General features: G+C 39.3%; 1 protein-coding gene and 1 long non-coding RNA gene across 8 annotated transcripts; one reads left to right on the top strand and one right to left on the bottom strand.

Moving 5' to 3' along the window:
• Positions 1-384: 384 nt before the first annotated feature.
• LOC309508505 lies at positions 385-3,785 on the bottom strand. 6 transcript variants are annotated; one of them, XR_014209456.1, is made up of 9 exons: positions 3,542-3,785; positions 3,076-3,470; positions 2,851-2,975; positions 2,210-2,722; positions 1,824-2,042; positions 1,480-1,643; positions 1,099-1,213; positions 884-1,003; positions 385-767 (listed from the first exon to the last, which is right to left on the bottom strand). It is a non-coding gene; the product is annotated as an uncharacterized lncRNA (long non-coding RNA). The 6 variants fall into 6 exon arrangements; XR_014209457.1 differs by having other exon boundaries at positions 3,076-3,358; positions 3,542-3,783; XR_014209458.1 differs by having other exon boundaries at positions 3,076-3,317; positions 3,538-3,782.
• Positions 3,786-9,401: 5,616 nt separating this feature from the next.
• On the top strand, positions 9,402-12,919 carry LOC309508372 (uncharacterized protein). Of its 2 annotated transcripts, none has more exons than XM_082182973.1 (9): positions 9,402-9,924; positions 10,256-10,606; positions 10,750-10,951; positions 11,048-11,155; positions 11,258-11,391; positions 11,491-11,664; positions 11,789-11,997; positions 12,118-12,336; positions 12,453-12,919. In XM_082182973.1, the coding sequence occupies exons 1-9, from the start codon at positions 9,902-9,904 to the stop codon at positions 12,860-12,862; spliced, it is 1,830 nt and encodes a 609-aa protein (XP_082039099.1). In that variant the 5' UTR covers positions 9,402-9,901; the 3' UTR covers positions 12,863-12,919. The 2 variants fall into 2 exon arrangements, with proteins under 2 accessions (XP_082039099.1, XP_082039098.1); XM_082182972.1 differs by having other exon boundaries at positions 9,405-9,924; positions 11,786-11,997.
• Positions 12,920-17,689: the final 4,770 nt, after the last annotated feature.

Genomic DNA, 17,689 nt, shown 5'->3' with positions numbered 1-17,689 from the left:
AACTATGCTGTATTTCAATTAAATCTTGCTATAGAATTATTTTTTTTTACTCTTAACAATGCTAATACTGAATCCTTATTGTCTGTTATGCACATAATAAAACTGAAAACAGTGTCAAGTTAATAAAATGTGCAAACATCATGCAGTGTATTTAGACTGTGACTGAAGCACCTCTGGTTATAAGACGGCCATGTGGAATTATTCAGACTGATTTGAAAGGAGCAAATTAAAGCTTGTAGAGTTGGGGAGGCCTGCTTAAGCATCTACAAACACATTTTGCACTCTGAGAGAACTATTATAACTCTTGTGTCACCTGAAATGTGATCAGTCAACAAGCTACCACGCTAGAAATGTGTCCTATCTTACATAAATGAATGAAAAGAATGCAGTTAAACAATGGACATTTTATTCCGGGACAAGAAAGAACTATATACAACAAAGCACAGCATAAAAATGAACAATACATAAAATAATGCCAACAAGAACAAAACTTTTTCTTTCTTTTTTTTTTTTTGGCCCGCCACACCCCCCCCCCCTCTTCGGAGGACAACTTTATTTTTTAATAAGGCAAACTATATACACCACATGTTACAATACAGACAACAGATTTATATACAGTGCGTAAGAACAAAACTGATGAACTCTCAGAGACGATGAACATGGAACATGTCAACTACAGAACCTTAAACAAGAAAGAACACACAAATTAAGCAGTGAAGACGGAGGCCTCTCCAACCTGCTCTTCATCTAGTGCCAGACACATCTCCCTAAAATTGACAGGAACCAATGTAGCAACCACACAAATACATAAACGGTGCATACCACAAAATGGCAATTATTATAAACAACTCAGGTCGCACATGTCTGAAAGTGTATGTCACACCTGTCAGAAGTCTCTCCAGCTGTTGCAGCGGAGGTTCTCCCAAGCTGCTTCGTCCGTGTGCTGGTCTTCGTCTCCAAGCTGCTCATCTTCATCCGGACTTAAGGCAACTTCGGGCTTGCTCTGGGCAACCGAGTACCATTGAACACAGCGTGGAGCACAGATGGCTAAATACAAAAATATATGTCTATTAAACATTTGGCCCTGCTATATCTTACTTTTCGGTGTATATCTCGTCGTAGAAAGAAGGAAGGCCAAGTCGAAGCCATCTTCGTGGTTCCTGTTTCTCAGCTTGGCCTTCTTGCTGCCCTCCAGTCGAGATGTAGATGAGGACTAAGATGGAAAAAGGGAACAGTTTTTGCATCAGACATGAAGATTAGCAGGCCTTTAAACTGATTTCCTATCGATGTGCTACAGTAAAAGACAGTGTGATATATTGTCGCTGAAAGGTCTTTTGCTGTAGCACATCAATAGGAAATCAGTTTAAAGGCCGGCCCAATGTAGCAACCACACATAAATGGTGCATGACACAAAATGGAAGTTATTACGAACAACTCAAAACAACTCAGGTCGCACATGTCTGAAAGTGCATGTCACACCTGTCAGAAGTCTCTCCAACTGTTGCAGTGGAGGTTCTCCCAAGCTGCTTCGTCCGTGTGCTGGTCTTCGTCTCCAAGCTGCTCATCTTCATCCGGACTTATGGCAACTTCGGGCTTGCTCTGGGCAACCGAGTACCATTGAACACAGTGTGGAGCACAGATGGCTAAATACAAAAATATATGTCTATTAAACATTTGGCCCTGCTATATCTTACTTTTCGGTGTATATCTCGTCGTAGAAAGAAGGAAGGGGAAAAAAGAACTGCTAATTTCACGCAGAATATTACGTAGCTTAGCAATGTTTTTTAAACAAATGTTTCAGAACCTTAAACAAGAACACATACATTAAGAACTGAAGACGGCGGCGGTCTGTCCAAGTGCTGCAGTCTATGCTTCCTCCTCTGGTCCAGCCGCATGTTTCGAGCTGTTGAGGGATCCGATGTCACTGTGAGAGAACTCCTGCTTGACGTTGGGTGTGACGATGGCTGCATACACTCCGAAATCGCACATCTCCGAGTCTGGGCCGCTGGGCAGCACACGGCTTTGGGCTCTTTCTTCTGGAGCTGATGCACAGAGAACCACAACACTTTCATCATCAGAACTGTGAGTCAGAATGAGCTGGTGAGTTAAAAAAAAAAAAAGTCTAACTCTTTTAACATTAAGAACTCAGAAACGGCTATGTACAGCCAAAACATACATTGTGGAGGTGTGTGTGTGTGTGAGACCTTACCTGGTTGAGCATGTCTGTCCTCCTCTGGTCCAGATCTCAGCAGGCCAAATCACTGGAAAACAAAAATAAGTCAGTGAACTCTGCATATAGAGATTCAAGAAACGATTTTAAGATCTACATGCGTAAAATAATATTGGGGTAAATGTATGTCAAGTCCAAGTCGAAGCCATCTTCGTGGTTCCTGTTTCTCAGCTTGGCCTTCTTGCTGCCCTCCAGTCCGAGATGTAGATGAGGACTAAGATGGAAAGAGAACAGTTTTTGCATCAGACCATGAAGATTAGCAGGCCTTTAAACTGATTTCCTATCGATGTGCTACAGTAAAAGACAATGTGATCTATTGTCGCTGAAAGGTCTTTTGCTGTAGCACATCAATAGGAAATCAGTTTAAAGGCCGGCCCAAGATTAAAATAAAAATCTGCGTGGCTGCGCTGTCTCTCTCTCCGCAGGGCTGTCTGTATCCAGAAGGCCAGAGCATCTCCCTGATCTCCTCCTTGTGGTAAAAATGGCATCGCCCTGAAATTGTCAAGATGACAGGAACCAGTGTAGCAACCACACATAAATGGTGCATGACACAAAATGGCAATTATTACGAACAACTCAAAACAACTCAGGTCGCACATGTCTGAAAGTGCATGTCACACCTGTCTGAAGTCTCTCCAGCTGTTGCAGTCTATGCCTACACCCTGGCAGACGTCCGTGTGATCCCAAGCTGCTCACTTTTGGCAGATAATGCACGGTTGAGAGGGAAAACACAGTCGTCCCCAAGCTGTTAAGCAAAGATTTTTAAATGTCTCAAAAACATGAAAGAAGTCAAAGTATAATTTAAGGTGCACTTCACTTCAATCTTAAAGATTAAGGTTCCATACCTGGTTGCACTTCCATACTGGGAGACGTCTGTGTGCTCGTCTTCGCTTTTGTCTCCAAACTGCTCATCTTCATCCTCACTTGTGCCAGACACAGAGAAATATTGGGAGAACAGACTATTCAGACCCCCTCTAACCTTTCGTCAGGAAAGCCCATGGCGATAATTCGTCAGGAAAGCCCATGGCGATAATGTTGGGATAAATATAGGTTAAATCCTCCTGGTCTGCGCATCTATGCAGACTTCCTCACTGAAAAACAGGTGGCATATACACCTACAAACTATAACTTAAAAAGAAAAGCAATGACATATTTTTATACTTTGATAAAGTTTGTAAAACATCTCTCATTACCAATACGATTTTAAATAGCATCATTTTAATTTCACCCCCTGTGCCTCCTAATAAAAAAATGTAAAAAGTAGTTAAAACATAAATAAATAAAATAAAAACTTTAAGTCTTGGTACTTGCCATAAACGCTTCATCTGTTTGTTCACATCGCTGTGTTCATCCGGCAGGCAGGAGAGTAGTATGAGACCGACTCCCCACTATGTGACCGCCTGATGCATTTTGAAACGTTCTTGTGCAACGTACATGTGGGATGTACGTACATCTCATCTTTAGAATAACTGAACAGGGCGCCAAAATGTTTGTTTTTGTTTCAAAATCAAACATGGCTGCGCCCACAAGACCGCTATAACACACACAAATATATCTGTGAAAACTCAATGGATTTGGCCAGCACTGAGCTCGTTTGAATCGTCTCGACGAACTGAAAATAATTGTAAAGTTTCACGATTTTGAGTGCTGTTTTCACGGAGATCAGTGGGCGCGCGGCGATGACGTCACGATCGTCCATTCATTCTAATATTTCTGATCTAGTTCTCAGCATGCGGTTGAATTAAGAGAGAATAAATGTTAAAATTGAAAGAGAAAAGGAGAAAAGGGGAGGACTTTATATTGTGCAATTGTGTTTAATGTATTATTTATTTTACAGTTTAAAAAAAATGCTCAACTCCAAATGGTAACCCCTTTCTTGAAATGGTTCTAATAATTCCAATGTATTTAAACATCAGAATGTTGGCACTGACTGTTTAGCTGTACTGTATACTGATTATGTTGCAAATAGATTTAAAAAAATGAAAGTCAAACTATCAATGAGTTATTGTAAAGTTTTGTTTAAAGCATGTCAATTAGCACTAATAATAGAACGAATGAAATCAAACAATTGTTTAAGGGAAATTGTATTTTATTAAAATAAGTTACAGCTGGGATGTTTTGGATAAAGTCCCGCCTGTAACTTATTTGACAGGACTCCTATATGCTGTCTGTGGACGGTTGAGTTTTATGCTAATATTGCATAATTAATAACTGTAATGTACATCAGTTGGTGGGTCTGTGTCCCCTGAGTGGTGTACAGTAGGTTTCACCAGATAAAAGCACTGTATTTATGAAATATGACCTTTTGATGTATTGGCATCCCACCTGTAGCTTAATAAGTTACTCACTGTCCTTCCTAAAAATCACACGTATTTTCCCTAAAACTCACATCCCTGTAACTTATTTGACAGGACCCCAGTTTTCTCAGGCCTCGAGCAAGGCACATTAATGAGACTGGGCTCATGTGAAACTGCACAACACGAGCTTTCTCGTGATATAAAATACAGTTTGATTGCCCTTTGTAATTGCCCTTTTGATTGTGCCACTTGTCCCTCTAAGAAGTTGGACGCCGACCGCTCGGGGCCGCGTAACTAGTTAGCATGCCGGAGTCTCGTTCGTTATCGGAATGAACCAGACAAATCGCTCCACCAACTAAGAACGGTCATGCACGAATGAAAGGCACATAGATGCACATAGATGGTACTAAGTAGTGGTCTGTGCTTGACAGTGGGCCTCTGGAAAGAGGCAAATTTAGGCTAATTAATTATTTTAATAACTTTTGTTATTTTATATAGTTCTTTACTATGTTTTGTTGTTAACATAAAGGAATTCACTAATGATCCTTCATGTCAAGGCGTCCTATTTCTTTCATTAGCTGCCTTGTTAGAGGAAATGGACCGGAAAGGCTTGGTGGTGAGGAACATAACTCCACTCCTTCCTGCTCCATCTTCGGTTCTCCATCTCTGCAGCGCTTCTTGATCAAGTACTTCACATCTAACCCTGCAGCCAAGGCGCTGTGTTTTCATAAATCAAGAACGAAAGTCGGAGGTTCGAAGACGATCAGATACCGTCGTAGTTCCGACCAATGCTAGCTGCTGTCTACATTTTCAGTCACTATTCTTTCCTTCACCTGGAAGCCAACATTTAATTGAGGACGCTGTTTGATTCAAGTGTGTGAATCCAGTGTTTTTCTTAGCTGGTTAAAGGAAATGGACAGGAAGGGCTTGGTGGTGAGGAACATCCCTCCACTCCTTCCTGCGCCATCTTCCGTGCCTCAGAGCTCCTCGAGGGATGCTGAGAGCGAGCCACAAGTGGAGCCAGCGATGCCTCCACTGCCAAACCACTGGACCTGGGAAGCTACTCCAAGACTGGTGCCTATGGTCTCCCTGTGGAAGAAGATGCAGGCCATTTTTGGAGCTGATATGATGCACTGTCAGGTGTGTGCCTCACTGCTTTGTAATTTCCTGTTGCAGTACTCAAAATTCCATCAAATGTGTGTATATTCACTTTTTTTTTTTTTTTTTTTTGCCTTTGGCAGAGGCAAAAAGGGTAATCCAGTGAACAGAGCTAAATCCAAAAACCGAGAGACGAGCAGTGCCAACATAACCTGCATGGACTACACCGCCAGCTTTAGTCCACAGTACAGCTTCATACAAAACATGTACAATACAAACACTATACAATAACGCTTTATTGATGTTGCACATGCGCAGTTTACTGTTAGTTGACGTAATTTCATAATACAACCTTAAATGTTACAAATACTTTACCATTTACAAACGAATGCGTACATTAAGTGCTGTAAATGGATTATTCCTGCTAGCTAATGTGTAGAACATTATTGTAAAGTGTTATATATATATATATATATATATATATATATGTATATATATATTAAACACAAATGTCGCATGAATGCAAAATAAAAAGAACTGCATTTATTAATTTATTTATAAAGATTTTAATTTTAAGAAATGCTCACAACGACTTTGTTTCCTCAGACGAAGATGGGGAATGTCTCCAGCGACAGTGGCATGACCACTTCACCTGGAAGTGGGAGTTTGGTAAGTAGAAATAAATATTGATCGAAAATGCTTTTTCATTTGGCCAAATCTTAATCTTTAGTAACTTGATTTATAACAAATTAAAGCTTGTGGTAATAATTCAAGTCAAGTCAAGTCAAGTGAATTTATTGATTGAATTAGAAAAATTAAATATCCCCAAAATATCCCAAATTCACATTTCATTTATTTTATCTATCTTCTCCAAGGCATCAGTGCATCTGTTTTAGACAGAGATTATCGTATGATGTGCAGTTGGACAGATGTTGTATTGTGTTATTTTGCAGGATACCGAATATTCATCCTCTTCTGAGGAAATCATGGGAGGAGTTAATGTTCCTCCTCCTCCTCCTCCTCCTCCTCCTCCTCCTCCTCCTCCTCCTCCTCCTCCACCCAACAACAGCCCCAATCTCCCCCACCAAGGGGCAAATGAGGATGACTTACAGGTAATGGATATATTCAATGTAGGCTGTCAAACTATCTAGTTGCAATTCTGGTGTTAATTATTCATTTGATTTTTATTTATCTCCAGTACTTTGCTGATGATGAAGAGGAGGAGGAGGATGACGACTGATTTTTAAAAAAAAATAAAAATATTTTATACATACTCACCTTTTAATGTGATTTTATTGCAAAACTAAACAGTTCCTTTGATTAATCTTGTTAATAAAATAGTATAAAGTCAAATTAAACACTGAAAATAATTAATTAGCCTAAATTTGCCGGTGTTTGTGTCCTCAACGACAATCAGTTGTATGTAACTTGTAAGGTAGCAAAGTTTCTCTTCAAGCATCATCAATATGATGGGCAAAGAGCATGTGATTTTTAATTAAGTATAAATAGAAGCTATAAGCATATCTACTGGGGGCTTTTCCTGTCTTCTGTGGGGAAGTGGTCGGTGTGCACTGTCTTTTGGTTGGGGCCCCTTGGCTCGTGGGGACCTGGGATCTAATCCGGCTGTGACCACGATATGAGATCACCCTGAAGATTTTTCCATTTTAAAACTATTTTGATAGTGACAATAAAATAGTGATATTGACAATAAGGCGCCCTTTCAGATAAGTTGCATGTGGAAAAGTTGATAAAATACAAATTATTGGACTGGGACATATATGCTACATATACAGCACTGTCTTTTTGGTTGGGGCCCCTTTGCTCGTGAGGACATGGGATCTAATCCAGCTCAGACCACCTTATGGGATCACCCTGATGTTATGGTCCATCTGAAAACTATTTTGACCTGGTCAGATAGGCTGCACATATTATTCAACATAGATGAGACAGTGTATTTAAAGGCTTTTATTAAATTTAAAACAGAAACATTTAGTGCAAAGCTTGAGTAAATAATCTTAAAATGTATACACTCGTGATATTAAACACACACACACACACACACACACACACACACACACACACACACACACACACACACACACACACACACACACACACACACACACACACACACACACACACACACACACACACACACACACACACACACACACACACACACACACACACATAGAGATGTAGATAAATAGGTTCCATTAAAAATTTAAAATTTGCAATAAACATATTAAAAATGTTTTAAAAATGTAAATAGTAAATAAACATAATAAAAAAGTATATATATATATATATATATATATAAAGTGCAATAAAATAAAACAAATTAAAAAGTGTTAGACATCAAGACAGGAGGTCCAAGTCTCCCATTCCTGAGCAGGATCTGTAAAAACAAATCATATACTTTTATCGGTCCATTTAGATAATAATACAATAGAGCCTATTTACAAATGTGTTGACCAAATAAAACTTACCCTGCAATCTAGTCCATATCCAAGAGGTCATGCAGGTTGAGGGTGACAAACTCAGGATATGTCTCTGTAAAAACAAAACTTTCAGTTTTAACAGCCCATTTAGACAATACAATAGAGCCTGATTACGAATGTTCTGACCAATTAACACTTACCCGGCATCTTTACAGGCTCATCCTGTGAGGCGTCTGCCCTGTAATCACCTTTATTATCTGGCAGACCTACTAATGCAACAAAAAAAAAAAGTTAAATTCTGTACAAAAATATTCATGTTCAAATAAGACTGCAGGTTTGTTTACTTACCGGAAAAAGAATTATCTACTTGGTGATCCTGGGGAGCTGGCACTTGGTCTTCCAGGTTCAAGCTCTCAATAACATCCAAAGTGCTGGCCATTGGAATCTCGGGATTTGTTTCCCTCAGCCGAGCAAGCTCATCCATTGACACCTTCCATTTTAGGGTTTTGATTAAGTTTCTAACCACAGGATCCTAAAAAAAAAAATACAGTTTTAGTGTAAAACAACAACAAACACATTGTAAGGACATTGTAGTATTAGTGCAATAAAGTTGTAACAACACATTAACAATGTGATACAATCAATGATTACGTTACACAACTATTAGAATATCTTTCTTAAACCAACAACAAGCTTTTGAGTTAGGCTAGGGGGATTACTGAGATTACTTACTGTTAGAACAGAGTGTTGTCTGATCAAGTGCCTCTCAACTAAAGTGAACTTGATGGAACACACTGGGCAGCTCAGATCCCGCAATTTCACCCGTCCTCTGGCCAACCTGAGAAGTGTCTGACGCTCCTCCAGGTTCAGAACCTTATGTGCAGACCTCAAATGATGCCTCAAATGAGACACATTTGAGGTGCACAGGAGGCATTCCAACAACACCATCTATGAATGGGTAAATTCAGTTATTACATTTACAAAGTCTTAAAGGATCATGCCCAACTGTGAAATAAAGATGAAATATTCATTTTATAAAGATGAAATAACTTACATTTAAAAAGGTAACAAACAAAATGTAGAGATGCCTGGAGCTGTTGCTTCTGTGAGATATCTCCTGCAATGACCTTACCTGTGCCTTCTAATGGCCTATTAACCTCAGTCATTAGCATATGTATAGGTGATCGAGGCTGGAGGTTCATCCAACTTGGCACATGCAATCTTAATACCCCATGTTTTGCAAAAAGGTAGAAAAATGGAACACTGCATTTATAAGTTCACAAAGAGCATACTAATTTGTACAAATAATCCATATTTGCCCATGTGTAATCTATTTAACAAGGGGCAAATAATATGTGCAGCCTATCTGTCCAGGTCAAAATAGTTTTCAGATGGACCATAACATCAGTGTGATCCCATAAGGTGGTCTGAGTTGGGTTAGACCCCATGTCCCCACAAGCAAAGGGCCCCCAACCACAATACAGTCCACACTGAAGACTGTAACCTCAAAAAATGGTTTTCACTTAATGGATTCTTAATCTTACCTATCTAAACATCATCAGTGTACATAATTAACTCCACAGGGACATGTTTGTGTCTTCTTAAACTCGACTAATCTAACCCAGTGGACCTTGATGGCCCATTAACACCTAGCCGAGGTAGCTGGTTCTAAAACATGTTTGGCTAGTTTACTTGGGGGGGTTGTGGGGATGCCGCGATCTGATTGGCTGAGTTGAGTTGGATAGAAGGCCAGGTAAATTGCTGAGAACTTTCCTCAGGACTCTTTCAACAGTTTATCTCACGGACAACATTGGAAGAAAACACTGAACATTGAAATGGCTGAACAAGCTCAGAAACGGTAAGGATTGTGTTTTCTTTGTTGCTTTGTGTTAATTTGTGTTTCCTTAAGAAGATGTTTCCTTCATTTAGAGAAGTATTTTATCCAAAAATAATCATTTTTAAGGTCAGAGGTAATGGTGGTTGCATTAGAATGGGTGTTTTTGTCTCATTTTGATTGTGATAGATAAGAACAAACACATGTTGAAAAAAGTTTCAAAGCAAAGTTAGCTTTTTTAAGTTAGCTGCATAGTTAGTTTATTTTAAATTATTGTTTTGTTTAATCGTGTATCATTCTTTCAAATCATTGGTTTTTTATAATGTATTTTATATCGTTTCATTTTCCATTAAAGGTCTGCCGATCGCCATGTGGTGTATTGTCTGCTTTGCCACAAGCCCCAAGACACCCTTTCTGTTCATCTGTCACGGGTGTGCATGAAAAACAGCACTCCAAAACAAAGAGAAGCAGAGCTAGAGAAAGCTAAAGTTTCACACAGAGAGTGGGTCCGCCACAACAGATGCTGGGACTACAACCAGCTTTGTGAGATCCTTCCTGACCCACGCTCTCGCATGGCCATGTTGAAGGAGCTTCTTCGGCGTGGATTCTTTGTCAAAAACCAGCCCCAGGATATCGAAGAAGCTGAAGACGCTGGCTCTTCCTCTGCTGCTGCTGCTGCTGCTGCTGCTGCTCCTCCTCCACCAGAGTAAGTGCAGTTAACTGTGTACTTATTACATGCTTATTACATGACAATAAAATAAATACTTTATATTATTCTACATTGAAGACTATTTCACAGCTTTGGTTTTATTCTTCAATAGTCTTATTTGTTATGTTTAATCCAAACAGACGGTTCGTTCAGCCAGCTCCTGGCATTGAAGATTGCCAGAGGATCTTAAGGGCTTCTAAGTCTGACGTCCTCAGGATCCGCGGGGACCTGGAAATGAACAAAGAGGGCCCAAGGACGGACAAGACCTTATACCGTTACTTCTGTGAAGCGCTGTTGGTATTTAAACACATGCAGTGCCCACAAGCTGTGGAAGCCTTGACGGTAAGTTCATCTATTTTAACGAGTTTATACTTGTGATATACTGTAATATTTGCACATGTATGCATTATAAAGTAAAACATTTTCAATGTTTTTCAGGACGAAGAGTGGGTCAACCGCACTGAGCAGGGAGAAAGGGTTGTGATCGGCGTGCAGGGGGAAAGAGCCTCAAGCATGCGGATCGCTCTAACAAAAGAGGAGGAAGCTGTAAGTTTTAATATGATGCAAACAGTAGATTTCTGACCACCAGTGTTTTACATTTAATAACTCGTTGTTGTTGTTGTTTTTTTTGTTGTTGTTTTTTTAAAGTTCTTGGAGCTGTACTTTGTTAGGATCAGGCCTGAGAACCTACAGCCTCAGACGGACTGCAATAATTTTTTTGTCTCCTCGGACGGAAAGGCAGTTCAGTCTGTCTCACGGGACATGAACCGGCTCCATGAACTGTAAGTGTCTACACAGATTCATGTGCATGTGTGTGAATGGATCCACATTTTATCAGTCACACCACAATTGACATTTCTTTTTTCATTTTATTTCTGTAGGTATAAGATGGCCCCTTATACCAGCCAGTGCGTGAGGAGGGCTGTTGAAGCAGCGGCCAAGATCCTCCCGTCTCAACAAAAGGGGGCACTGCTCCACTACCTGGGCCTCAGCGCTGGTGTTTTCCAGCTCCAGGATGTCATAGACGCAGCTCTGCTGCTGGAATCATTGTCCAGGTATGTCTCTTAATACAACAAAGACATAACTAATCACAAACTATTTGCACAGTAGATTAGCAAGTTTTCATCCATATTTTATTTTTGCACATTATAAACCTTGTATTCCTCACTTACACAGCAGGTCTGCGTATGAGACATCCTTGGAAACAGGTGGCGCAGCTGGAGGGCCGCGGAGAGACTTTATGGCATTTGTCAATACATTTCCCGTTTCACTGGAGAGTCTGCCGCCATCAAAAAAACAAAGGATGGAGGCCGGTTTCCCAGAAAACAGGGTCTTTTATGACAAGTGGAGGGCCTCCCAGTACGCCCAGCGGGAGAAACATCTGCTGTGTAAGTCTGCTAAACAATCAATACAGCATTGACATGCATTGCCTCACAACACAAACTAGGCCATTTAATTACAGTGACAAGTGTTTCACATGAGTAAAGTTGTTTCATTCTGTATTCCAGCATACTACAAACTCCGAAAGCCGTCCGCAGCAAAGGTGGCGAGATTAATTGCCCAGGAGGGGTGGACGGTGAACTGCCCAAGGCCTGAACACATAGTACAGCTTTGGAGACCAGCCCCAAAGAAAATGGTGGAAGCTGACAGCTTCGTCATTCGCTGTGTGTCCGAGCAGACCTGGACGGGGCTGGCCATAAAGGATTTTGGTCCACCGGAAGGTCTAGGTAAGAAAACATTTAACTTTTCAGGGCAGAAGAAACAATAATATAAAATGTACAAAATAATGTTGTTGTTTTTTTTTTTCCATTAACTAAAAAATGTAATGTTCTCTTTATTATAGGAGTGGTCGCAACCCGACCCTTTTTCAAAGAGGACATCGTCTGTGACTACCATGGAAAGGTAGTCACAGCTGCTGAGGGGAGGGCCAAAGTACACAGCCAGTTCGACGAACCGGGATATGTGTTTTTCTTTAAAGCTGGGGAAAGAGAACTTTGCATTGACTCCCAGACATCCCCCTGTGAGTGCCACCCTAACATGAACACTTTTGGAAGAAGGATAAACCATTCCCGCAAGATGCCAAACCTCAAGCCCATTCACTGTACAATGACAATAAATGACCAGGACCAGGAGGTCATTTTATTTAAGGCAACGAGGGACATCACTGTAGGCACACAGCTCAAATACGACTACGGTGTCAGGAGACGTTCGTTCCAGGGAGAGGGCCTGACCTTGGATTGGCTTGATGAATAGGCCATTTAAAATGGGGGTTTGGTGGTTTGCACATTTTTTTAACCATCTTATTTTTTACCACCCATATTTTTTTTTTTTTTATTATTATTATTATATATATATTTTTTATAATTATTTTTTTTTTATAATTTACTTGTTTAAGTTTTTTCACATTTATTTTTATTGTAAATAGTTTTGTACATTTCTATTTTCTTCTAAATAAAGTTTGTTGTCATGAAAAAAAGTTGTCCAGTTTAATCATTACTACATTTACAGGTGGGATGCTGTTTATGACTTGCCTGCAGGCAGACTGTGTACAAGATATTAATAGATCATATTTCATAATTACAGTGCTTTTATTGGGTAAGACCTACTGCAAACCACACAGTAAATGCAATATAAACACACTGATGTACTTAAAAGCTATTAATGCTGCATCATTATTATTGAAATGGACACAGACTGCCCACTGCATTTAAAGCCTTTTATGAAATTCAAAACAGAAAAATTTTGTGCAAAGCTTACAAAAACTTTCTTTAATGAAAAAATAATCTTAAAATGTATAGACTCGTGATAATAAAAAGACACAGACACACAGACACACATAACAATTTTAGGAACACTTTTTTTTTTTACATATAAAGATAGAAATATATAGATTTAAAAATATATGATTTGAAAAAAAACATATATTAATAATGTTCATTGAATGAGTTACAGTAAAATGACATAAGAAATTCTATTTTGTTTTTAGATAAACAGAAAGTAATTTAAGTAATTTTTGCTTAAAACAAGCTAAATTATCTGCCAGTGGGGTAAGAAAAAAAAAACTTAATTCAAAAAAACTTAATAAAAACATAATCTTAAAACAAGATTATTTTTCTTACCCCACTGGCAGATAATTTAGCTTGTTTTATGCAAAAATTGCAATGCACATCAGTGTGTTGTTGTGTGTCCCCTGTGTGGTGTACAGCAGGTTTCACCTCACAAAAGCACTGTAATTGTGAAATACGACCATTTGATACACTCTCATCCGACCATTAGCTTAGCTAGTTACTCACTGGCCTTCCACACATGTTGAAATCCCCAATTCGTTACACTTATTTGAATGCGGCCCTGTATGCGGCCAGTGGACAGTTCAAATTTGAAGCAAAACTTGCATAATTAAAAGCTGTACATGAGTTTGTGGTATTGTTTCCCCTGCAATTAAGTACAGATATCTTAAAAATGCAAACTTTGCAAGAAAAATATTTAAAAAATGTATTTAAAATGTAAATATAGTGCAAATAGTGTAAAATAAAAAATAACATTAAAATGTATACATTACTGATATTAAACACACACACACACAGTAAATAAATATAATAAAAAAGTGTATATAAAAAGTGCACAAACAAAATCACAAAGTGTTAGACACTTAAATCCAGGAGGTCACTGAGTCGTGGGCAGGATCTGTAAAAACAAACCAATCACTTTTAATGGTCCTTTTATATAATAATACAATAGCGCCTGATTACAAATGTGCTGACCAATTTAAACTTACCCTGCAATCTAGTCCAAATCCAAGAGGTCCTGCAGGTCCAATATAGCAATGTCCTGACCAGGATCTGTCTCTGTAAATATAAATCATTCACTTTTAACGGTCCATCTAGATAATACAATATAGCCTGATTACAAATGTGCTGACCAATTTAAACTTACCCATCATAAAATACTCCTGCAATGAGTCGTCCAGCCATTGATCACCATCCTTATCGTCAGGGAAATCAAGGGAGACTGTAAAAAATACAAATCAAAAAAAGTTCACAATTCTGTAAAAAAAATACGTATGTTCAAATAAGATTGTAGGTTGGTTTAGTTACCTAGCGATTGAGAAAAAGAATCATCCTCTTGGTCATGGGAAGCTGTCACTTGGTCTGCTTGGGCCAGGCTCTCAGCGACATCTAATGTGCTGACCATTGGAATTTTGGGATTAGTTGCCCTCAGGCGAGCAAGTGCCTCCACTGAGATCTTCAGCTTGGTGTCTTTTAATATGTCTTTAACCTTATTTGCCTAAAAATAGAGTTTAGTGTAAAACAACAACATTGGTTTTTAAGGATATTGTAATATTAGTGTACTAAAGTTGTAACAACACATTAACAATGTGTTACAATAAATGTTTACATTACACAACTATTATAATATCTTTCTTAAATCAACAACAAGCTTTTGAGTTAGGCTGGGGGGGGGGGGGAGGGGGGGGGGGGCAGTTGTGTGATTACTTACTGTAAGATCTTTGTGTTTTTGGATCAAGTGCCTCTGAAGTAAGGAAAACTTCTTGGAGCACAATGGGCAGCTCACATTCTTCAAACTCACCCGTCCTCTGGACAACTTGAGCAGCACAATACGTTCCTCCGGGTTCAGAACCTTGTGCACAAACCCCAAATGATGTCTCAAATGAGTCATTTTGTTGGGGCAAAGGGGGCATTTCAACTCCATCTATGAATGGTTAAATTAAGTTATTACAGTTGAAATGTCTTAAAGGATCATGCACAACTGTGAAATAAAGGTGAAATGTTCAACTTACATTTCAAAAAGTAGCAAACAAAATCTAGACAGTCCTTATGCTGCTGCTTCTTTGAGATGATGTATTGTAATGAACTTAGCCTAGCCTTCGGATGACCTATGAACCTTGGTCATTAGCATAGGTATAGGGGATCTAAGCTTGGGGTTTAGCCAAGTAACTTATTATTTCATGTAAACTTAATACATCATTTATTGCAAAAATGGGAAAAAAGGGAACACTGCATTTAAAAGTTCACAAAGAGCCTACTAATTTGTCCAAATAATCCATAACAGTTGTCCAGGATGCACACAGACAGACTACTGGGGAGAAGTCAAGGAGCTTTCATGTCTTCTGTGGGGAAGTGGTCAGTGTGGCCTGTATTGTGTTTGGGGCACCTTTGCTTTAGAGCACCTGGGTTCAAACCCAGCTCAGGCCACCTTTTTGGGATAACCCTTATGTTATGGAATGATTTGTCCATCTGAAAACTATTTTGACCTGGACAGATGGGCTGCACATATTATTTGACCCTCAAAAAATGGTTGTACTGAATGAACTCCACAGGAACATGTTTTTGTCTTCCTAAACTAAACTAAACCAAACCAAACCAATGGGCCATTAACACCTAGCCAAGCAGAAAACACTGTTTTGGTCAGGTGACTTGGGGGGGGGGGGGGGGGGGGGGGGGTGCTTTTGAGATGCTGCGATCTGATTGGTTGAGATGGATTTAAATCCTAAGTCCTTTGTCTGCTCAGGACAATTTCAAAAGGTCTTGAAGAGTCAACATCTGGAGAGAATCTTGTGATTTGAAATGGCTGAACAAGCTCAGAAAAGGTAAGGCTTGTGTTTTCTTTGTTTCTTTGTGTTACTTTGTGTTTCCTTAAGATGATGTTTCCCTCTTTAGAGAAGTATTTTATCCACAAATAATTAGTTTTTAGGTCAGAGGTAATGGTGGTTACATTTGAATGGGTGTTTTTGTCTCACTTTTGATTGTGGTTTAAGACTTAATTGTGCTTTTGGTCAAAAGTAAAAAAAAACACATGTTGGCAAAGTTTAAAAGCAAAGATACTGTGTTTTTTAAGTTTGAAAAGTTGAAACTGAGCACACTGGAAATGCTACAAGGCCTTGTTTTGCTGCATAGTTAGGTTATTTTAAATCATTGTTTTTTATATAATTTCTCATTCTTTCAGATCTTTGTTTGTATAATTTATTTTATATCGTGTCATTTTACATTAAAGGTCTGCTGATCGACATGTGCTGTACTGCCTGCTGTGCCACAAGCCACAGGACAGCCTGTCTTCTCACCTGAAACAGGTGTGCATGAAAAATTGCACACCCGAACAAAGAGAAGCCGAGGTAAAAAAGGCCAAGGTTTCACACAGTAACTGGGTCCGGAACAACAGATGCTGGGACTACAACCAGCTCTGTCTGATCTTGCCTGACCAGCATTCCCGAATGGCCATGTTAAAGGAGCTTCTTTGTTAAAAACCAGCCCCAGGATTTGGAAGATGAAGAAGCTCGCCCTGCCTCTGCTGCTGCTGTTGATGATGAACCTCCAAAGTAAGTGCATTAATCCGTGTATTTATTACAGGTTTATTACATGATAATAAAGGATATATTTTATTGTTCTATATTGAAGAATGTTTCACAACTTGGGTTTTATTCTTCAAAAGTCTCATTTGTTATGTTTAATCCAAACAGAGTTCAGCTGGCTCCTGGGATTGCAGATTGCCAGAAAATTATAACGCTGGCAAAGTCTGACGTCCTCAGGATCCAGAGAGACCTGGACATGGACAAGGACTCAGAAAGGAACCAATATTTTTTTTGTTTCCTCTGATGGCAACGCAGTACAAAGTGTATCACGGGACATGAACCGCCTCCATGAATTGTAAGTACATACACAGATTCATGTGCAAGTGTGTTAATGGATCCATATTTTGTCATTCTCACCACAATTAACAATTTCTTTTTCATTTTCTTTCTGCAGGTATAAGATTGCCCCCTTTACCAGCCAGTGTGTGAGGAGGGCTGTGGAAACAGTTGCCAGGAATCTCCCAGCTGAACAAAAGGGGGCCATTCTTCACTACATGGGTGCCAGCGCTGGTGTTTTTAAGCTCCAGGATGTCGCGGACGCAGCTCTGCTGCTGGAATCATTGGCCAGGTATGTCTCTTCATCCAAACAAGACATAACTCATCACAGCACATATTTATCAGAGCATATTAGCAAGTTTTCATTCATATTTTTTGTGCGTATTATAAACCGTGTATTACTCACTTACACAGCCGGTCTGCGGACGCGACATCAT

Source organism: Leuciscus leuciscus (assembly GCF_965113295.1).
Source record: "Leuciscus leuciscus genome assembly, chromosome: 10".
Taxonomy (NCBI): Eukaryota; Metazoa; Chordata; class Actinopteri; order Cypriniformes; family Leuciscidae; genus Leuciscus; species Leuciscus leuciscus.
The sequence above is the reverse complement of the archived record's forward strand: the minus strand, read 5'-3'. Positions and strand labels throughout refer to the sequence as shown.

Excerpts from the sequence above, each read along its gene's own strand:
- LOC309508372 (XM_082182972.1), top strand. The coding sequence starts at position 9,902 with ATGGCTGAACAAGCTCAGAAACG. Across the intron at positions 10,607-10,749 it reads GCTGCTCCTCCTCCACCAGA|ACGGTTCGTTCAGCCAGCTC; the intron begins GTAAGTGCAGTT and ends TAATCCAAACAG. Across the intron at positions 11,998-12,117 it reads GCGGGAGAAACATCTGCTGT|CATACTACAAACTCCGAAAG; the intron begins GTAAGTCTGCTA and ends TCTGTATTCCAG.